Here is a 23,475-nt window from a genome sequence, read left to right as displayed (position 1 = left end):
TCCGTGTGGCTCACTGGCTGACCTTCAGTGGCGGGCTCAGCTCATCTTGGAGAATTTCTCCGAAGTTCACACAGTCCCCGGCTAACTAACGAGGTCTGATGGAGACAGATTTGTTGGAAGGAAATTTAGAGCAGTGTTCCTAAACCGCGGCTCCTCCAGACATACCTGCTGGGTGGAGGGAAGGTCAGGGTGGGTTTTAAGCAGTGAATTTCAAGGCCTTAAGGCAGGACTTGGCGCCTTCTGGCTCACGCATCCATCTACTATCTTTGGGTTTTTGCATTTTCCCTCCGTGTATAGGACTGTTGGTTTCAGTGCAGCCTCTGGTCCTCTTGGGACAAATTGGACCGGAACTGCTTCATTGACAGCTCGATTCTATCTCTGTGTCAATCATCGCAAATGGGTAGCTCTAACGTTCCACCAAGATGATTTTGTTGGCCTACCTGTAATTTGCCCTACAAAGAGTTTTTATTTCTAGAAAATACAATAAAAATTAAAATCTGGTTAATCCAAATGGTAAAGCTTTAATGTTATTTGAAAACATCATTCAGGATCAAGTATTCTTTAGGTTATAATCTAACTTTTCTCAGAAATCTTAACCTAGGCAGAGACTGTTTTACTTTGAGGAGAAAACATCTCTCTAAATAACGATGACATTACATGTGCTCGCGTGCCCCTCCCAGAGATCTCCTAAGTCGCTCAGAGACGTCAGGAGTAAGCGAGCGTCCTGCATCTAATAACCAAGCACCATCATCCCCAGCATTACCACAGCTAAGAGCGGAGGTCATCATGAATACTTACGCCTAGCAGGGTCCTGTGTTCACAACTCTCAGAGACAAATGGCATTTCCAGTAATAGTTTATTGATTTCCAAATGCACAGGGGTGCGGAGTCCAAACATCCTGGGATAGCGGTAAATCTCTCTTACAAAATAATTTACAGTATGAAAATGATATACTGAAACATTAACTCAAATGTGTAATTCCCTTGAAAGATCGAGTGTTCCCTTGTTTAATATGAAGGGTGAAAGGGGAAGGTGACTAAGGAGGGAATGTGACTGTGCACGGGAAAACAGGCAGAGGACAATGGGTTCGTCGGCTGTCCCCCCCACCCCCATGCAGTGTGGCCTGTCACTGTACAAAGACTGGTCAGATTTGACTCCCATTAATGTCAATCTACTGTCCCCTCAAGGTCACATCAAGCCCAGCATGGGCTCTGTGGCATTTTGTGCACCAGCATGCCCACAAGTGTCTTAATTCGTTTTCCTTTTCCTGCTCTGGCACTTGCTCTGCTGTTTCGGGTGTGTTCTCAGTTCCCAACGCTACTGTTCTACCAGGCAGGTCCCCTGGGCCTCTGGGTCTCGGAATGGGCTGGGGTGGGGTCTTCAGAATGCTGCTGGGTAGAGGCAACAGTAACGAGATCTCAACTCTCCCCTATGGGCCTTCTTTCTCTCCTAAGGCTGGGCCGAGGTCATTCATAATGAGATTTGTGTTTTAAATAGAAAATTTCAGATGTGCTAGGCACAGAGTAAACATGCAACCGATGTTCTTATTACAAAGCATGTACTGAGCGGCCATTGTGTGAGTATGGAATTCGGGTATTGGCAAGGGAATATTTTCTAGGTGGGCGAGGGGATTTCCTATGCCCTGCCACGACCACAAGTCATAAACTCAGCAGCTGTGCCTTCAGGCCTGACCTGAGTGGGCAGACCCCCGGGTCATCCAAATTTCCCAAACCCTTAGACACATTGGAGCAGGCCTGGGCAAGTCCCCTCAGGGCTGCCACGATGGCTTAGGAGCTGACAACCTTCGCCAAGGGGCAAGCACCGAGGCTCCGACTATCTGGGGACGCTTGTGATCAGGGCTGGCAGAAACCTCTGCAGGGGTAATGGCAACGAGCAGCTGCTCTGAATTCCCCTTAGTTCTTAAACTGCATGCGTGTGTGTGTATACACATATGCGTGCATATCGTGTGCGCACATACACACATCAGCTGTCAGCAGGAAAGTCCAGATTCACTGGACTCGGAGTTAACACAGCCTCTCAGAGCACAGCACTGGCTGGGCTCAAATCTGAAGATTTCCTGTTCTGCAGGATTGCAGCACCAGACATTTTTGGATAAACTTAGAGAGCAGAACACCCTCTGCTTTTACTATTTCTGAGAACTTCTATACTCTTGAAGGCCTAGAAACACTATTTATGGGGAATGGCACCAAAAAGGAAAGGCTGCCCCAGCTCCTGGGGGCAAGCTCAAGTTAGCAATGTATACTTCATATACCTGCTAAGGTGGAAGAGGGAGGCCACCTTGATGCCATTTCTGAGCCCAAACGGTAGCCATGAAATGTAACTTTGAAAACGAATCCATAAGGTGGGATAGTCAGACTGCAGTGGGGGAACCGGAAGCCTTTTCCTCCCTCCGGACTGTAGATGTACCACGGACCACCACGAAGTGAGGGAGAGCTCCAGCATTTCCTAGCTGTGTCACTCAAGGCAAGGGGCTCTATTACTCCACATCTGTTCTATCATCTAACAAATGGGGGCCAAATACAGGGCCCAGCTCACAGCTGGTCCTCAATACAGGTCATTTCCCCTCCTGGGCTGTCAGAGCTGAGACTCCTAAGAGAACTTCTTGGAATTGCCCTGCATTTCTTGACACCAAATCAAAGGACAAACCCACTCTCAGCCTCCAGAGAACCCAGATTTGGAAAGCAGCCAGGGATTGCTGTGAGGACCCAATTCATTCTGGAGACATTCATTACCTGCCGCCCTTGATGACTTCTCCCCGGGGACTTCTGCAAACCTGAAGCCTGCAGCTGGTGAGCTTCCGAGCTCTCTTACTTTTACTGACCTGGCAGGAGGGAAGCCGCATCCTGCTGGCGCTTAGGGCAGAGCAGCGCGCTCCAGCTCTGGGGGAAGCTGGTGCCACGGCAGGAAGCACCCCGGTTCTTACACCGCTAAATGCTGCTGGCGGGGACTCAGGAGCCGGGGCAGAAGCTGCTGTGCCGTGTTTAATGCTTCCCTGGTTAAAGTTTTATCAGGTGCTGGAGACAGCAGGAGCCCATAAAGCAAATCTGAAATCTTAAGTAAAAGCAAAAGTGCTTTCCTTGAGGATCACAGAGATATGATAATATATTGAGACAAGCTGGCATGTATTTTTAGATTTCTGTTCATATCCACTGCATAAATGCCTGGGTTTCCCAAATACTGATTTTAAGTAATAACATACAATCAGGAAGGGAGGAGCCAATGGTCTGTCCATTGTGAAGATAAGGCTGCTATTTGGAGATTAAACAATAATTATTGGGGAAAGACAAACACAAGCATCCAGATCCTAAAGTCTTCTTCATCTTCTGGCTTTTAAACTCTTATAAGAGTGGCCCCTGGTCCTTCTTTATGGATAGTTCTGTGGGATATGGTTGGGGGTTGTAACTAGTGGTATGCCAAATTCTCCAGTCTTTGCAGGCAGATAGGTAAAGCACCGAGAAACAGTCTGAGCCATTTGTTGGCCACCAGTTTGAGAGAAAAATACTTTTTTTTTTTTTAAATAGCCCAAAGCACTCTCAGTCCTAACATCCTAACATATTTAGAGAGCTAAGATAATCTTAACCCAGAAGCATATACACCTGGTAGCTTCCTGGCCTCAAAGAATTTTATAGCACGCACAGTACTGAACAATGACATAGACAGGGTTCCTAAAGTACTGTTTCTGCCTCAGAACCATCCTGCACACACGCACACACCCGCTGGCCCTAACGCTCTGAGATGGGTACAAAGGTCGCAGGCAGGCGGGCAGCAGGAGAGGGGCTTCTCCCTGTGCGGGCGACTAAGGGTCTAGGCCCTGGTCAGCTGCCTGGATACAGTAGCGATTGTACTTCTCGGAAGTGAACACCAAAATACCACTAAAGGCAGAGGACAGGGAACATGTACCCCACTTGCAAATAAGAATTCCCTGTGAAGTGTCCCATTTTATCTTAACTGTGTGTATGAATACTCTATTTCATAATGTAGCTGTTTTATCTAAAAATAAGGTCATCCCTCGACTACAAACCATTTCAGTAAAACTGATGTTTCAGAAAATGCAGGCTCTTTAACTGGCAGGTTGGTGTTCGCTGGTAATAGCTGCTTACCTGGGAGGAGAAAACTTGGTTGTAAGGAAATGTGACTTGGCAAGGGGGAAAGGCTGGAAGCCAAACCGTGGTACATCTCTGCTCATGGTACTTGAGAGGGGAGAGCCTGAGTGTGGGGGTGGGGCTGAAGGCCTGTGTCGGGGTGCCATGGGAAGAAGGGTTCCAGCTGGAGGGAAAGGACGGTATACCTGTTGGGAGATGGGGCTTGATTCAGCACACCAGCGTGACGAGAACTCTCCCTACGCTGCATTTAAGCCAAATGAGGCCAAGGGGGCTGGAGCGGGGGTGACAAAAACCTACACTGAAAATTCTCACTTGGTAATACACATCCCAGCCTTCATGTTGTGACAAGACCCAGAAAACCGGCAGAATTCACCCAAATAATTCAGGTTCCGTCAGATCCTTTAGTGACTATTTTGGAAACTCAGGCAATTTGAGTTCAGAAATACTGATTTCAACTTTTAATCAGATCTCTTTGGTCCTTTTTTTTTTTTAAAGTCATTTCCTTTCTACCTCTTCAATCATTTTTTTCATTTCCACAGCACTGAATTATGGATCTGAAGTGCTGGATAACCTCATGTACTAAAAATATCCCTGTATTTCGAACTTTTAACTCCTTCTCCAACCCCGTCTTCACGCCACCCATCTTACTTCATGGAGCCACATTTTCACAAATGTATAACTGGACTTTTAGAGACTATCTACAAGGCCCTACTGTGCCCCCCACTATTTCATGCTTCAATATAAATAAAGTGGGGTTTTAGTAGCAGGTAGGGAGACAATTCTGACTGCCCTTCAAGATTATTCCAGATCCTTCCAGATAAAGCGATGCTCTTTGGGTATACAATCTCACGGGGGCTGGCTTTCCTGAGTAAGTTCAAAGCAGCCATTGAGGGACTACCTGAAGGATGCTTCTTAATTAACTGTTCCTGGTTGATCATAGGGGCACTTTTTCTTGACCTACCACAACAAGAGAACGAAAAGCACAGTCAGTCACAATAAGATCGGTCATCCCTTGGAGAGATATGTGCCTGCTGTGGATCTGGGCATGGATCCGGTGGAAGTACGTTTGTTGCTGGGCAGCTTTCACAGAACGCAGAAGCCGCTACATACACGCCGTCACATACACACAGGGGGGGAGGGATGAGTTTCCACGGGGGAGGGCAAGCCTTCATGTGTCCTCTTCTTCACTGGCACCGCTGCAGAGGAAAGGAGAACCAGGTGAGTTAAGACATCACAAGAAGGGGGCAGCTTAGTCTTCTGGCTGAAGACACAGGCTCTGTTCTCAGACCTACCCGGATCCTGGTCCTAACCCTACCACTGCTGGCCACGGGCAAGGGACTTAGCTTCTCTAAGTTCTGGTTTCTTTATTTGACTACAGGGATAACTTTGACAATAAGATCTACTTCCTTGGGTTATCAGAGAATTAAATCAGAGGACACATGTCAAATGTACAATATGCATGGTACGTGGTAAGTGAATATCCATAGAAGCACAGGCGGGGATCATAAAGTTTTTAAGCTTACTTGACAAAATAAAGAGCTGGTAAAAATCAGGAGTTTGACTTCCCCTTAGCCTTGAACTCTCTACTGTTAGGAGAGAAAAACAGGAGAAGCTACGGCTTGGCACTCCCAACAGAGGTTCTCACTTGGAATCAAGCCAAGATTTCAATTCCCGCCCAGGACAGCCACAGGGTTCAAATGTCACCTCTTTAGAGAAGGTCTTCTATCTAAGTAGGATTCCCTGGTTACTCTCCATTTTATTTCATTAATTGTCCTTGTCACATCCTATACATTGTTTGCTATTTACTCTCCCCTCTACCTCCAGCTAGAGAGTAAAAAAGGAGCAACACTGTTTATTAGCTCCAGCACTAGGATTAGTAGAGAAGTATTAGTGTTACTAGTAGAGAAGTGTTCAATAAATCGTTGTTTTCAAAATGGAAGTGAGATATCAAAACAACAGGAAGAGAGGGAATGAGGGAGCTGAAAGGAATAGTCAGTCACTACTGCCCAGACCAGGGTGTCCAAAATGTCAGTAATACTTCAGTGGCCAAAACGTGAGCTGAGTCCCAGAGGCACTGCCAGGACCTCGGGTGCCTAAGGTTAGAGCCTCCCTGGCTTGGTCCTAGGAGAGAGCACTGCTGATCCAGGGACTGGGGTGGGGAAAAGGCAGGCCCAAACAGGGACGGGCAGAAGCGAGCACACTGAAAAGGTCAAACGTACCGAACTTGCCCAGTTTCTCGTTCACTTCTAGAGGCCACTGTCCTTAAAAGAGTAAGAGCCAACTTGATCAAGTGCTAACTGTGTGTCAGGGACACTGAGCTAGGTGCTCCTCACCCAGTCTTTCTACCACTCCTCACCACGATCCCAGGACACAGGGACTGGTGGTGTTATTCCCACTTCGCAGATGAAGAGAGTAAAGCTGAGATAGAAAATTCTCAGTCACCAGTAAGGTCTGTGTCCTTAAAACTCAAGGATGAGTTCTGGCTGGATCAAGTCTGACATAATCAAGTGAGGGTGTTTGGAAGGGAGGAAAAATCTCCTTCCTCTGGTAGGGACAGGACCTGGAGAAGAGGGAAGGCCTGGGGTGCATCAGCTCCCAGCTATGACCTAGAAATTTTTGATCTCACAAGGGACTATCTATGTCTATATAAATTCTGCTTTCTTGCATCCATTTGGGAGAGACTTTAAGGGAAAATATCTCAGGCAGCAGACTTGCAATACTTCTGCTAAGGGTGAGAACATTCCAAGACACGGAGCCTGAAATGAATGCCGGTGTACTCTAGGAGCCCAAAGAACCCACTCAGCAACCTTCACGATCCAACACTCTGCCCTACTTCCATTCCCTCTTCCTGCCTGCTGTCCAATCACACAATGAAGGGTGCATGCTGGGAAGGACTGGACAGTGGACTGTCATTAAAAAAGCAGTGTTTGGTGGCATCTGTCCCAAAAGGAACAAAGGGTCTTTTATAAAAGTGTCTCACTAGAGTCAAGGCACAGTTGGAACTGGCGCCATATTCTCCCCTTTGGTATTATATCCAAAGCAAGCTCTTATTGTTCTCTTGTCAATTTTCCTTCAAATACGAGAGGTCCAGCATGATGACTGTGCCCTTTCCTTAAGCTGCCGTTCACTTCTTAGCATTCTTGAGATGCATAGTTTAAAGAGTTCATGAACCTACTTAAATTGTACACAAAATTTTGTCTGTGTGTTCCTTTGTTTGAGAAAGGCCACAATTTTCATCATATTCTCAAAAAGGTCAACAACCCTTCCCCCCAAACTGCGTTTAACAAAATTGAGAATAAATTAAGTGCTTTCCTAGTTGCCAGGTTCTTTACTCTCAGACTTGTAGAGTTGGCTTGGGGAAAAGATCAGAAGTCCTGACTGATAAAATCTTTTCTCATGACCCTCAAAGAGATCTGTTCTTGAGTCTGATATAGTTCATCTCACAGTTCAAAAGTTTGAGATCTTGGGATTCTGGCGTATCTGATTCTTTCATTTGCTAAACATTTACTGACTGTCTACTAGGTGCTAGGCATGATGTAGGCACAACAATGAATGATAGACATAGTAACTGCCCCCACAGACTTTACAGCCTAGTAAGGGGGGGGGGAGGAGGGAGAGGGGAGGGGGAAGGGGGAGAGAGAGGGAAGGAGAGAGGAAGGAAGAGAGAAAGAGAAATGGGGAGGGAGAGAATTTTTTCCCACAATTAGCATCTTCAAATACAGCATATTCGCTTTCATAATTAACTAGCAAACTGTTTTTCACAATAATGAAGAAGAAAAAGGATCTTAAGTGAATGGATAACCCAGAACTTTGCTCACCCTGTGTGTGGTCTCTCCTGGAGGGTTACACAACACAATTAGTATGAGATAGCATCTCCTGAATGCTTCTTCACTTTGTATATAAGCTGGTCTGTGTTCATAAGATTTTATCTTAAATAGTCCATAAAAGTCTTTACTTTCTCCAAGGGAAGTAACACAGCCTTCTACCTCAGCTACTTGCCATCCTCCTCTGAAACAGCTACCGGCCACATTTAGATTTATAATTGGATCAGTACTCAAGATGTTATTGAAATTCTTTCTACTGTGTTGTCGTTGAGGTCACTGTTGCTGTTTAGAGAATGAACTAAGGGTGTTAGAAAGACAGCCCATTCCTGTTAACTATACTGGAATTAAAATTTAAAAACTTCATTAAAGAGAGAGAAAAGAAAGAAAAGGAAGGAAGAAAGAAAAGAAAGAAAGAAACGCAGCCCACTCCGTAGTAGGTATTTACCAATGAGAGAGGCAGTATTATATAATGGCTCTGAGGTCACCAAGGCTGAACTAGGTTCAAATCTCTGCTCTGGCACTAATGAGCTGTGGAACCTTGGGTGAGTTACTCAGCCTCTCTGCATCTCAGTCTCTTCATGGTACTTCTATCTGTCTTACAGGTTTACTGTGAAAGTGCTATTTACTTCATGCATTATAACCTACCGTCCTTCTTATCCTGAATCAACACCTCCTCCTGACTTTTCTTCAATATTCCTAGTCCTGGCACCCGAAACACTACCCTCCAGAGCAAATGTGTTCCTATCCCCGAACGCCCTTAGGTTTCTGGAGGGCAACAGTGCTCCTTTGCTTGCTTGGGGAGTGCTTTGTTTTGTTTTGTTTTTTAAGGACAACTCCAGACCAAATGAAATACAGGTACCAAATAGAAGGAAAGGCTGAGTTCAGTGGCTCTGACCCTTCCACTTGGCAGGTCTCTGCCGAACCCTGGTGAGGACAAACACTGAGTGAAGCCTACCTGACTGGCCTCAGTCACAGACTGACGGAGGTTGAGAGCGCTGTCGTATCTAGGAGCAGTGGATTTAAAGCTGGCACATATCCTTGCGGTACATAATGACTTGCCAGGGGGCATTTGGGCACGTGTAATCTTAAGGAAATACACATCCAGACCCTTAACTTCCATATACACTCCTTCTTAAAACTGACCTTTCCAAGAACATGCCCGTGATCTATACGTGCTCTCTGCAGCCACTCCCGCTTTCACAATCACTCTACTGCATTTTCAGAAAAGAAATGCATACCTCTCCCCCTCCTGAATCTTACTGGGGGACAATTTTAAAATGCCTTCCTTCTAAGAGGAGTCCTATGAGAACAGGGCAAGAAATATTTGTTTTGCCCAATCAATAAACTCTTGGCATGGTTGTGTGCTCCCGTCTGTCCACAGACCTAAGAATTCAGATTCAGAAGTCAGATGGTTGTCATGAGGTATATACTAATAAGTTTATTTGAGTTGAAAAAAATGAAATCAGACTTGGATCTGACAGAAGGCAAGACTGATCTGGCTGCATGGTTTGACCACAAAAACCTTTGCCAATTAGATTATACAGTGAATCTTGCCTGTGCATTTAATAAGCAGTGCCAAAGCTTGCCAAAAACATATGTAAAGCTCATACCACGTTACATGTCAGTTATCACACCCTTTTCAACTATCTATACTTGATGTGTTAATTTTAGGAGTGAACTTTAAAATGGACAAGGAGACATGTAATTTTTGGTAAATTTTGGGGGTATAAGAACACAAAGTTTAGCTGAGGAACAGAGAGCTCCTAAACCCTGACCAGGAGAGTGGTGTGCCTTTTACTACTGCCCTGGCCAGGGCTGGGGTGGGGGGAGCTGCGGGGGGAGGGGGCGGGATGGGACTAGGGAGCCCCAGCCAGCAGCCAGCCGACACACTGTGTCACACTTGTGGCCCACAGCTGGCACACTGTCGCATGAGGAATCTTGAGAAATTGAGGGAGCTGTTAGAGGTATGCCACAGCCCCCATCACATCCAGCGCCCAAACACCTGCTGATAAAGCAGCTGCAATGGATGTGTGTTTCCCTGCCTGGCAATTTTTCAGCTAGTCCACACAGATAGGCAGCTCACCTTTCCACTTCCTCCCCAGAGATGGCAGCTTATGAGAGGACGTTAATAAATGAGGTGGAAGGCACTCTGACCTCGCAAGTTTAATAGTTTCTTTTCCTGAGAATATAATACAACTTAATTTGATTTGGCATCACTCCTATCTGCTGAGTCTTTGGCTATTTATTAATTCATTATTGCTGTAAAAGGATTATTCAACTCAAGAGAATAGAGAAATTAAGAGGTATCAACAGGGAGAAGGTTAGATTCGAAAAGACAGATTTAGTATTCTCCAAGAATGAAGCCATGCAGGTATTGGAAGGAGCTCACGGGCAGTGTCCGTTCACCATCCGAGGCTGTGGCCACCCAGTGCCGGGAGGCGTGAGGTCAGTCTGCCCTCGGAGATGGACCACCCGCCCCGACCCAGAGACACTCCCCCACCAGATGGAGCAGAACTGCCACTTCTGTGTCCCCCGTCACCTGCCCCAGCGGCCCAGCGTGCCAGTGAGGGGGTCATGGTGCTGGAAGGAATCAGAACTTAAATCTGTAGCAGCCACCTACTGAATTAAGTAAGGTCTAAATATAAAATAAGGTGAAATGTCCTCCCTTTATCCTGGGTTAACTGAGAAAAACATGAAAGGACTTCAAAGTTTTAGTCCTGGCTTTGCTGGTGACTCTGGGAAATCAGGATGTGTTGCATTACAAGTAAAATTTAGGAAGATTCCAAACCAGACAAAAGCTAAGCTCCTTTCTGACTTACACACATGCCGAGCTAACTCACGGGCTCTCATTTGCTTTTGTTGTGTGTCCTTCCCCCTGTTCCCCTCCAACTCAATCCGAAGGCTGGCCTAAACGTTCCAGGTCCTTTCACTCCTTTCTCTGGCGGCGCCCAAACATCAGGTTGATCAGGACCTCGTACAGAGCCAAGAGCAAAAGCCTGTGGGGAGCAAAAGGCCCAAGATTCCTCAGTTCCTCGTGGGTCTTAAAAAGTTTCAGGTGGCTCCAGCCTGGCCGCATCTTCCTTTTTTTTTTTTTTTTTTTTTTTTTTTTTAGAGAGAGAGAGAGGGCACAAGCAGGGGGAGGGGGCAGAGGCAGAAGGAGAAGCAGGCTCCTGGCTGAGCAAGGAGCCCAATGTGGGGCTCGATCCCAGGACCCTGAGATCACGACCCGAGCCGAAGGCAAACGCTTAAACTGACTGAGCCACCCAGGTGCCCCGCATCTTCCTTTTTAAATCACAGGAAAGACAGGGAAAAGGATCCTTCTCTCCACATTGCATTCTACTTTATCCTATGAACCTTCTCTTCAATAATAACCATTATTCACAGAGGGCTGACTTAACGTTCTGTGCACCATGCTAAGCAATTTATACGCACAATCTCACTAACCCCCAAGAGGCGCTTTTGGGTGGGTATTATTATCTGCATTCTACAGATGAGAAAAGTGAGGCCAAGCAAAGGTGCACAACTTCTCGGTACACAGCTGCTAATGGTGGGTCTAGATTATACAGACTCCAGAACCCACCCAGAAGAAACCAGACTTGTGTAAGGGGTATGACATGGCCTGTATCTTTTGCCTCCCCACCCCCGTTTACCCAGTCAATAAGTGACAGCCATTAAGTCCTCCAAGGCTCAGTTTTTTCACCTGTAAAATGGGACAGTAATACCTACCTCCAAGGGTTGTTATAATGAGATGGAAGGTACACGCAAATTCTTTTTGAGACAAAACAATCTAGGTAATGACAGGATTACTACAGAAGGAAAAGGCAACAGACCCTGGGTTTGTCCCTCAGCTCTCCAGCTGCCTCTGCCTTACAGACCCATGTAGGCGCCTCGGAGAGAGGCCTGGCGCTCCAGCATGGCCTCGGGTCCACACTGAACCGCACTGCCAAGCGTGATCGCCACACACCTTGCAACCTGTTTACTGCTTTTACAGGTGGCTCCCCTACCTGCACCACACAGGGGCGAAGTGGGTGGTGGCCTGTTTCCGTGGAAGGGCACCAGAGGCTCTGTTCAGGCAGTGCACATCTATAGGGAGACACTTGAACGGAAGTAACAGGCAGGCTTGCTAGCCTGCCAACGCCCATCTGCTCCCAGAACTGCCTTCTTCAGGACTGAGTCTCCTGTTGCTGCTGCTGGATTTGTAATGGAATCATTTCCAGCCTTTTTTTTTAAATTCAGAAAGTCACATTTTATTTTTTGCTGATCTGTACTTTCTGTAACAAGCAAGTACTGCTTCCATGAAAAGAAAAATCCACAGCATTATGCATCAGTGATAATTACCATTAACACACTGAAATATATTTATCTATACCCCCTCATGCATATATAAAAATATGTATTTTACAGGCTCTTTCAGAATCTGCTTTTTCTATTCAACTAGCAATCATAAATACCTTTCCTTATCAAGAAATATATTTCTATAAGACTGTGATTCATGATTGAATTGTATGGACTTATCATACCCACTACTGGACATTTAAATTATTTCTACCTTTTCACTTATTACCCACACCTCTGTGACACATATCTATGTGGATGAGTCTTTAGGTTCATCCTTAATTATTTCCAAAGGGAGTAGGAAGGGAAATGCCCAGGTCATAAACTTTAATTTTACAGCAACTTTAGATCTACAGAGAAATTACAAAGATAGCCCTGAGGTTCCAACATGTCGTTTCCTCTACTATTAATGTCTTATGTTAGTAAAGTATGTTTGTTACAGTGAGCCAATATGGGTATGCTAGCATTTACTAAGGTCTGTATTTTATTCAGATTTCCTTAGTTTTCCCCTGATACTCTCATGCCGGGCCAGATTTCACCCAAGAACCACACTACATTTAGTCCTCACGTCTCCCTGGTCTCTTCTTGGCTGTGACAGTTTCTCAGGTTCTTATTTTTGATTACCTTGATGGTTCTGAAGAGTACTGGGCAGGAGTTTTGTAGAGTGTCCCTTGGTTGGGATTTGTCTGATGTTTTTGTCCTGATGAGGCCGTGGTTCCGGGCCTTTTGAGAGGGAACTACAGAGGGACGCTGCCATCCTCCTCACATCATAGCCAGGACACGCACTATCAGTCTGACCTGGCACTGCGGAGGCTGACCTTGATCGCCTGGCCCAGGCTGTGCTGGTTAACGTTTCTCACCGGAGTTACTCTTTCCCCGCTGCCTATACGTATGTTTTGGAAGGCAGTCACTCTGAGCAAACCACACTTATGGAGTGAGGAACTATTCTCCCCCATCACGGAGGGTAGAATATTTGCATACATTATTGTAAATTCTTCTGAACAAGAGATCTGTCTCTTCTCCTTTATTTATTCAATAGTTTACTTATATCAGTGTAGACTCATGGATGTTTATTTTTACACTTTGGGTCATAACCCAATAGTACTCTATTTACTGTTGCTCAAATCCTTCAGCTTTGGCCTTTCGGAGCTCTCTTCATCGGTTCCCATGGCTGCAGACACACCCGCGTCAGCGTGGGGTTCCTGTGGGGGGTTGGTTTGGAGCACTTCCTTACCTTGGGGCACTACAAAATGCTGGGGCTCATCGCGTAGATTTCCCTCCCCAGTGCTAGAATCAGATATTTCTCCAACAAGCAAAGGAGATGTACTTTTACAGGTATTTGATATATTATCATTAAATTGCCCTTGAGAAATCACTTTATACTGATTTATAGTCATGAGAGTGCCCCCTTTCCTCACATCCTTGCTGACACTGGGCAGTTGCGAAGTGTCTGTGGGGATGATATGTGTGTGTGTGTCTCCTCTCTGAAATAATGTCCATGTTATTATTCGAGTTCCTGTTGAACTTCAAGAGGGAGATGCCATGGGGACACTTCTCTTTCTGTGGGCCTTCCTCAACCTCCCTACCTTCCTGCAGCACAGCAGGATGTCACCTGACAACCGCCTGCGGTGAGGGCTGGAAAGGAACCTTTCCCAAACTCCTATTACAGCCCAGGCAACTCCAGGGGGTGGAGGAACCAGAAGCAGAAAATAGCCCAATGGCCTACCTTCCCTGCTCCCTTCACCTTCAGGAAACCCCTCCCCCTACCACCCAGTTTTCTCATTTTTTCTTGGCAAGTGAATAATGGAAATCCAATCTCTCTCAAGCAGTTTCCTTCCACAGAAATCTTAAACATAAGATTTAATAAAATGCTGGACTTCAAATTTCCTGTTGCCTCAGCTGCTTTATCTTACAGGTTACCAAAGGGAGAGGGAGAAAGGATCAATAAATAAATACACACTTGACACTAATCTCTAATCTCTGTATGAATATGGGTGCTTTTTTTTTTTTTTTTTTAAGTATTTCAGATTAGTTCTCAGTAGTTTTGAGTCCTACGGTGACCTTGAATTGAGGTCCGGAAGTTGGAAACTGGAAGCAAACCAACTCTCAAGACCTCCTGTGACTATCTTGCATCGCAGAGGGTTATAAATGTGGATTTAAGAGTTAGAAGCACCTAGGCTTGAGTCACAGCTTTGCCGTTTACTAGCTGTGGGATTGTGGGCTCAATGTTCCTACCTGGAAATGAGAACAATTTAGTGCCTACCTGGAAGAGTTGCAGGAAAGATTAAGTGGGAATGAGCGTATATATAGTGCCTGGCGCACACGCACACGTACACACGTACACACACACACACACACACACGCACACCCATATATATGAAGAGCTTGGGGTAGTACCTGGTACATAGAAAAGTGCTTGATACATTTTACAGTTACAGATGAAGAAATCAAGCCTAAGCGGGGCTAAAACTCATAGAGTGAGTAGATGGCATTGGGATTAACTGGAAGTCAACATCTCGGTTGCCGAATGCATCGTCAAGCCTGCAAGCCCCATTTTCTCGAAGAATGCCATTTATTAACAGAAGAGAAGAGCTAACAGTGATGTCACACAGGTGCTGTGGGCATCATGCTGTCATTTGAATGGGCTCAAGATTCCTTCCCGAGTCTGTTCCCTTGGTGTCTGGTAACAGGCCATTTGTTAATATCGGCGGTAAACACCTATAGTTTATTCAGTACTTTCTATGCACCGACGATTGTGCTCAAAACATTAGAAGCACCATCTGCCTATCCCATCAGGTCCACAGCAAGTTCTGTCCCCTGCCTGTCCCCTCCGCTTCTCCATGGCCACCACCATCTCTTGCTGGGATGACTGCCACTGCCTTCTGACTGGTCTTCCTACTTCTACACTTACTTCACTACTGTTTTGTTTTCAAGCTGCATTCAGAATAATACTTCTTAAATGTGCAAAAGATTATGCCACTGCCCCACTTAAAAATCCTTTAATGGCTTCGTACAGCCTTGGAAGAAAGCTCATGGCCCCCATATCCCTCCATGATTTGGCCGCTGCCTACCTCTCTAACCCCTGCCGGCCACGCCGGCTTGCTCTCTGCTCCTCAAATAAGCAGAGCTTGTTCCTGCATGAAGGCTTTGGCACATGCTGTTCTGTTCCAGAAGCCCCTCCCCTCATGGCTTGGAATGATTGGCGGGCTGCTTAACAATTCAAGGCTCAGCTTCAATGTCACCTTCTCAGAGGCTTCCTCTGACCAAGCGCTCTCGAGCAGCCACCTCAGCCCTGCACTGTGCGGTCAGGCTGCTGTATTGTCTTCACAGCACTTGTCACTACCTAAAGTTATTCTGGGATGCTAAGGGTCCTTGAGTATTTTGGCCCCTGCCACATCACCAGTACTGGATAATGTGCCAGTGAAACCTCACCAAATATTTTTTGAATGAATCACCAAGTGAATTATCGAAACAACTCCTTAAGGAATTATTGTTCTAGAAAACTTCCAAGCCTTCCCAGGCTAACTGTGGGCAGCTTGCTGGTCTTAGAGATACTGCCCAGGCATCTCGTGGACAGCTTATTTCTAGAAAATGAGGTGAGCCCAGACTCTATTTCTTTTCTGTCGCTGCAATCACTGGGCACATATAACCACAAGGGGCACCAGGTGTGGATGAAAATGCTGTATCATAAACAGGATTGCTCTTACAAATGACTAAGCCTTACTGACAAAGCCTGGGTGTGTCCAAGGAATGCTGGGTCACTGAGGGCAAAGCAGAAGCAAGCTCAGGTCCAGCCCTTCCCAGGCAAGGAAATCTGAAGAACCAATTCATCTGCTGGAGGAAATGTTCTCATCTGGCTTCCTTATAAAACAGCTGCACGTTTGGCAACTTCCCGCCCTTCGCAATCCAGCAGTGAGCTGTGCTTAAGACAGGCTTGGGTTCTAAGACTTTAACCATCTGCCCTTCACCCTCCCCGTGGAGGGAGAGAGACACCCAGGCCAAGATGGAAGTAAAGGGGTGCTTATCACTGCTCGCCTCCCCCCCTCAGGAGAAACGCCACCTGAGGCGTGGGTGCGCAAGGGGGAGAGCAGGGTTACCTGTCATGATGGTAGTGACAGTGGGGCAAGAGCACAACCAAGAATGGGAGATGTGGCTTCAAGACTCCAGTCCAGCACACGTTAGCATACGACCTTGGGTGGGGTGCTTCATTCATTCATTCATTCATTCATTCATTTATTATGTTCGATTAGCTAACATATAGTACATCATTAGTTTCTGAGGGATGTCTCTTTAAGCAAAGGTTTCCACATGTGTAAAATGAAGACAGTGATACCTGGAAGGACTCACTAAATGGGTGCTATCACTATTATTCGCTAGGCTCTGAACTCGTCACCTCACCAACATTTTCACATTCAGTTTTCTTAATAATAACCCTAACAGAATGAACACTCCATCTTACAGACGAAAAAACACGAGGAGCACAGAAGTGAAGTGACATCCCAAAGCCCCACAGCTAGGCAGGGCTGGAACGACACTCGAGGCGTGGTCCGTGTTCTTCCCCCTGGGCGGGGGGTCTCGGTGGTGGTGAAGGCCATGCAGGAGGGCGCTTGTCCCGTCAGCTTGGCTCATTCCTCACTGCCAGTAGCAGAGGTGGGAACCTCTGTGGGTCGCTAAAGACCTGTCCAAGGCCTTGGCAGACTCAAACTCTAGTTTGGACACCAATTACCAGAAAACTTCCTCCCTGCTATACGGCATCCCAATAGGCTCTTTAAAAAACAAAACAAAACCAAGTATAGCTAGATGTCTTCCACGCTTACAACTGTGATCTGCCTGTGACACTCCTGCGGCCACCTGGCTGCAAGGTAGCGGTTTCCCTCGGATTCTCGCTCTGGTTCTTGCGGGCTCTGGCACACAGTCCTGCAAAAGGGCCTGCCACCAAGACTTAGCACAGAATGTGTCTGGGTCAGACATCGGTTTCAGCTTCAATCCCATCTGTCCTGAGGTGAGAGGCACCCACCTCTCACTCTTTTAATTAGGATGCAGAGAAACTCTTCCAAGGCTTCAGCTGCTCTTTGCTCCCCCGCCACTAGAAGATAAAATGTGAGTTCAGTTGGGATGATGCCCCCTCATCTGCCTGCGGAGAACTGGCGATGAAGGCGGTCTGAAGGCGGTCTGATAGCTCCCTGCATTTCCTTGCAGCCTCCCGGGGTTCAGGGATTCAGCTCCCCTTGGTGTGGTTATATTGTAAATGTCTTTGCCACCTGAGCTCCTGAGAGGCTGACTCTGTTTCTCATTCACCATTTTATCCCCAGTGTTTAGCACCATGCCTGGCACTTAGGAGGCATTTTGGTGGCTGTCACACAGGATTTCACACAACCTGTACTGGCCCAGGAGAAAGAATTTAGCAGGTAAAGTGCAAGGTGGGGGAAGACTGGCCTTCAAGGCAGTAACTATGACCAGCAGAAAAGCAGACTTTTCTCCTGGGAGCATAAGATCTTCCTGGAAAAATGCCTAAAGGATGTAGTATAATCTATTAGGATCGTCTGCGTTGGAATAACACCAGGATTCCCATCTAGGCCCTTCTGAGCTGGATGACTTAGGCACAGCTACTGAACCTCTGTAAGCTTCAATCAATCTGCTTGTCTGTGACATGGGGTGTCATTCATTCATTCACTTTTTCAGTGAATAAATGCTTATTGAGCACCCACAGTATATGAGGTGCCATACTGGGTGCTGGCATCACAGTAGTGAGCAAGACTGACAAGGTCCTGATTCTCATGAAGCTTCATTTCTAGGGAAGGAGATGTCTAATAAACAAGGAAACAGATACTTTCAGATAGAGGAAAGAACTGTGGAGAAGGTAAGGCAGGATGCTGGGACAGAGAATGATAGGCGCATGTGTGCTGGAGGGCCACTGAGGCAGGGGAAATACCAGGATGGACCTCCCAGAGTGGACCGGAATACCAAATGAGCTGATGGGTCAAGTGTTTAGCTTCTTTACTACCAAGTAATGGGCACTCAACCAAATGCAACCGTTTTTAGATTGCTTCCATCCTAAAGCCGACTGCTTCTATTTCGCCTCATGATGGCTGAGCCCCTACTACATGCCAGGGAGGGCACTACAGAGGGGGCTCAGCTGGAGCTCTTCGACTGGCAAAGAATGCAGCCAATGCTCTATGAGGAGGAAGAGATGGTAAATTCCAGCTGCAGAGTCAGCAAAGACTGCCACTCAATGTGGACAGATGGATTGGAATTTTCCAGGAAGCCTATGGGGCCAGAAGGAGGGCGTGCCAGGTGGAGGGAACAGCCTGAACAAAGTCCTGAAGATGTGCACCCGCTCAGCATGTTCAGGGAGCCGTGAGACGTTCACAGCAGCTGGAGGTAGAGTGTGAGAGGGCACCCGAGAGAAAGAGTATCTCGCTAGCAGCTTCTCGTACTTCTTTCCATGGGTCATGTCTGAAGTGTCTCCTAAGAAGATGGGAGGCATGTGGATGGGAGAGAGCAGGAGGTGAGAAGGGTGTCAGGGCTCCATGTGACATCTACCACACTGCCAGCACGCCAGAATGTGAACCAGGGCTAGGTTTAAAATATTCCGCCTGGAGGGTGCGGTGGCACAGCGGTTAAGCATCTGCCTTCGGCTCAGGGCGTGATCCCGGAGTTCTGGGATCGAGCCCCACATCAGGCTCCTCCGCTGGGAGCCTGCTTCTTCCTCTCCCACTCCCCCTGCTTGTGTTCCCTCTCGTTGGCTGTCTCTATCTCTGTCGAATAAATTAAAAAAAAAAAAAAAGAAAGAAATCCTAAAAAAAATAAAAATAAAAAAAAAATATTCCGCCTGGGCTCTGTGTGACACTCCCTACGGCAGCACAAACAGATATTTCAGAGAAGCAAGAAAAAACAAACACCCAGCGGTAGCTCAATATAAAGCCTACGTGGGGGCCAGGCAGGCATCAGGCTACTCCAGTGTGATTATGTATCATCAGTGCAAGTCTGACACTCAGCTTGGAAGGGTATCGAGGTGCCAATGTATGATGCTGGGGTCTGGAGTGAGTGGACGCACTCCCAAGCAGAGCCAAGGACTCCTTCCTTGCCAGAGTCAGACTCACTTGTCCAAGAGTCTAAGGCCCATGCCAGGGACAGTGAGAGGGCTTGGAACTAGGGAGACAGTGAACTACAAGGAGGTTTCTTGTGCCTCACTAATAACTCCGGCATCTCTGCCAGCTCACCTTCTCTGAGATGAGTGTAACTACAACGAAGTTTGTAAAATGGAACCATTCAGATGGAGGTCTGATTCCCGATTTATTACTCTGTCCTACCCCTGCCCCTTGCAGTAAACACTCTTGCTAGGAGTCCCCTCAGGAAATGAAGAAGGTAAGAAAGCTACCCCCACTCCACTATTCCAAAAGCTCATGATACAGCCAATAGGTCTGGACTGCAGGAATCTGCCCCTATTGATGCAGACAGCCAAGGAGATGAACATCACATCCAAGTTACATTCAGCCAATCTTACCACAGGCTCTCCGGGATTCCACATCAGTTCTGTCAGATGAGAGACGGGCACCAGCGGGGCCAGAAGGGAAGAAGATGACCCAAAACACATGAACACACCAAACAGGAGAGAGCCCAAAACAAAGAAAGAAAAGAGTAAGGAACACTGCAGGTCTCCACCCTTTGCATATCATCACCCAATCTCAAGACTGAACAAAGTCCACTGCTCTGAATTAAAGGGCTGCCCTAGGCACTGGCGGAAGAAACAGATACCCAACATGACATTGGGTAAGAGGCAGCTGTGGCCTTTGTCATGTTCAAAAGATCTCCCCATAAACCACTAAACCTGAAGAACTTATCCAAGTTGTTCCTTTAGTCTGAGGTACTGCACTTCTGGCTGAGCCCCTAGAGTGAAAAAATCAGTAGACATTACAAGATGAGAGTAGGTCATGGGGCCCCCATACACCACTTGAGCACAGATGAGTTTCTGGGTAAGCCAGCTGTCTTCTCAGAAGTTGATGGGACAGGGTAAATGGTTAAGTTTTGCTAGGGAAAGAGAAATGGTAATCTTATTTAAAGGGCCAGGATTAGGGGCGCCTGTGGCGCAGTTGTTAAGTGTCTGCCTTCGGCTCAGGGCGTGATCCCAGCGTTCTGGGATCGAGCCCCACATCAGGCTCCTCCGCTGGGAGCCTGCTTCTTCCATTCCCACTCCCCCTGCTTGTGTTCCCTCTCTCGCTGGCTGTCTCTCTCTCTGTCAAATAAATAAATAAATAAATAAATAATCATCAAAATAAAATAAAATAACAGGCCAGGATTAGGGTCTAAGCAGAGGGTGCTGAAGGAAGCACATAAAGATAATTAAAGACATATTCTACCTTCCTTCTGGTTTTTTCTGAAGTCAGATCTGCTGTGACACTCAAATGACATCATCCCACCACTTCACACCTATCCCACCCACCTGCAGGAGAACTTGATTATGGCTCACTTCTCAACATAAATCAGATGTCATAACATTTATTCATGATACCTGAAAAGCAATTGCTCTCCACTGGCCCAATTTCAGGGCCTAGCCAGAGCAAGATAATCCAAATACCCTGAAGGGCACCAGGGGAATGTTTCCTTAACATCGAATAAGGCCCAGTCACCCTCCAAGGCTGCGGAGTCGAGAGGCATCGGTCTACAATCTAGATGGCTTCCTGCCGTCAGACTTCCCATCCTGGCTTTCAGACAGAGGAGCAGGAAGGACGCAGAGAAACCAAGGTTTGAATTCAGTCCTTCCACTTACTAACTGGGTCCCCCTGAACAAAACTTATTCTACTGGGCCTCAGTTTGCTCACTTGTAAAACAGGGTCAATGAGTCCAGGTCCCTTACAAAAGTACAAGCACACGGCACGTGGTAAATGCTCCTGAAGTGACTGCTTCTCTCAGGAGGCGCCGTGTAAGACCGTGCCTGACACATCAGACTTCCACTCTGCCTTGCTCTGCTCCCTTCCTCCTTCCTGGATTAGATGGTGGCTCGGGCTCTCGCTTCTGAGTCCCAATCAGAACTCCATCTCATACAGGATAGTACACATATCAGATGGTTCTTTTACACCCGCATGAGACTTTAACAAGAAACGTAGAGATCTTTTGCTTTCCCCACCCACTCACCCACCCGCTATTAAAACGTTCCACTGCCGTCTTCACTCAGCCCTGGCGCCGAGGGGTGGAGGGAGGGAATGACAGCAAAATAAACATTCCAGCTAACCACTTTGGGGAAAAGATGAGAGAATTCTTTCAGGGGTTGTTTTTAAATTAAAAAACATTTGCTGTGAGACAATAGTCACTCCTCTCTAAAAACTATTTTTAGAGCCCTTGACTGAAATACACACAAGAAAGAAAAAAAAAAGTTTAAAAAAACGACAATTCTGTATATGGAAGTTTCAGCAAAGCCTATGGAACTGCTTGCTTTATGTTCAGCTGGAAAGAGAAGGTTCTTTTCCTTCCCAAACTGCTTCTCTGATCTCTGGCGTCTCATTTTCCCCCAACTTTACTGAGATATAACTGGCATATAACAGTGTGCGAGTTTAAGGTAGGCGCTCTCATAATTTGGCACGCGTATATGTTTTAAAATGTCTGCCATGATAAGGTTAACACATCCTTTACCACACATAATCGCCATTGTGTTGTGGCTCTTATGATGTAAGTCTGATTTCTTTTTTTTTTTTTTTTAAGATTTTATTTATTTATTCGACAGAGATAGAGACAGCCAGCGAGAGAGGAAACACAAGCAGGGGGAATGGGAGAGGAAGAAGCAGGCTCATAGTGGAAGAGCCTGATGTGGGGCTTGATCCCGGAACGCCGGGATCACGCCCTGAGCCGAAAGCAGACGCTTAACCGCTTAACCGCTGTGCCACCCAGGCGCCCCAGATGTAAGTCTGATTTCTGACAGTGCTTGGAGTCCTGCTGGGACGGATTCTGGTGGCTAACCCTATGCCTCTTCTTGCCCACTGGAGAGGGTGGAAAGACCAGGCTTTAGAAATGGCGTTAGATTAGGGGCCTAGCAACCAAGGCGGGAACGACCGGTCTCTGTAAAAGAAAAGATGGTCACCCACTTAGCTCTTATTCATCTTAACCGGAACGAACGGTCACAACATGGCTGTAAAGGGCGCTCTTGCTAGGGGTTAAAGGCAGACGCTCAAATCAGGCCTACCATAGGAATGTAAAAACTGCCTGGAGGAGGAGTGTAGGACTCTATGAATCTGACATAACTCTGTACTACAGGCTTTATTTTCTCTTTCATTCCAACTCCCCCTCCCCTCCCCTCCGGTAAAGAACAGTAATGGCATTGAAATCCACAGATAATCCTTAAATCTCTGGGGCAGCTCCAGTTCTAAACTCCTCCTTCACACTGACGGCTTTAACAGCTGTTCACAAGTCATAACAAGGACCTCTCTTGCTCCAGCCTGGAATAGCAACGCCCTCTCCTTTGCCCTACCCAAATCAGAACCGGCCTTCACATGTACGTCCTCCACGCACATTGTGCTGACCCCTCCGGCCTACAGAGACTATCCGCATTCCCCTCTCAGACCCGCAGAACCCGGGACTGCTTGTCGGGCTAAGGGGAACTTGGCGGTGCTACTGCTCCTGGGAGAGCGGCACGAGTGTAGAATCCGGAGGCCCGGTGAGACCAGCCGAGCTAGAAGCCGCATTAGGGACATACGCATGAACAACTGCCATAGAGGCACAGCAGGAGTCAGAGCTGGCGTGAGAAGCGGAGTGGCAGCCTTAAGCAGTGAGCCATGTCCGTGAACAGGATAATTCATCAAGCAGTCCAAACTTGGGAAGGTCCAGGCAGGCCAGGAAGTGGAGTGCAAGGGGAGCAGGACTAAGAGATCAGGATGGAGGCTGTGAACAGTGGTGGGCACTGGAGCCTCTTTGTAAAGTCCTGGCTGTGTGGTTTAGGGCACAGCCCATAAGGTTCAAGAAGTCAGTCGCACATGACTAGGCACGAAGCATGAAACCCATTTCCCTGGCATTGGTCACCAGCTACACATGTCTCTTGTGGTGGGATTAACCCTGTATGATACTTGGCTTTTCCTCCTCTAGACTGAGAGCTGTTGCTCGAGGGTGTGTCTTGTGACTGAACACTTACAACCCTCCTTAGCAGCTGTGTGTGTACTAGTGAAACGAAGACATAAGATCTGCAGTTTGCCTCCATTTCTCAA

The 23,475-nt window shown here is 46.9% G+C and overlaps 1 protein-coding gene across 2 annotated transcripts in view; it reads right to left on the bottom strand.

Annotated features, from left to right (window-relative positions):
• Positions 1–839: 839 nt before the first annotated feature.
• TRIM44 (tripartite motif containing 44) overlaps positions 840–23,475 on the bottom strand; it is a 110,227-nt gene continuing 87,591 nt past the window's right edge. The window contains exons 5-6 of one of the 2 annotated variants that reach the window (XM_008686934.2): positions 19,791–19,819; positions 840–5,320 (exon numbers count right to left, since the gene is read on the bottom strand). In XM_008686934.2, the coding sequence (XP_008685156.2) occupies positions 5,241–5,320; positions 19,791–19,819 (109 nt within the window). In that variant the 3' untranslated portion in view covers positions 840–5,240. The remainder of the gene's footprint in view (positions 5,321–19,790; positions 19,820–23,475) is intronic. The other variant, XM_040638947.1, reaches the window with a different exon arrangement.

This window comes from Ursus maritimus, unplaced genomic scaffold, assembly GCF_017311325.1.
Source record: "Ursus maritimus isolate PB19 unplaced genomic scaffold, ASM1731132v1 scaffold_23, whole genome shotgun sequence".
NCBI lineage: Eukaryota > Metazoa > Chordata > Mammalia > Carnivora > Ursidae > Ursus > Ursus maritimus.
Note: the sequence above shows the minus strand (reverse complement) of the source record. Positions and strands in the feature narration are given on the sequence as shown.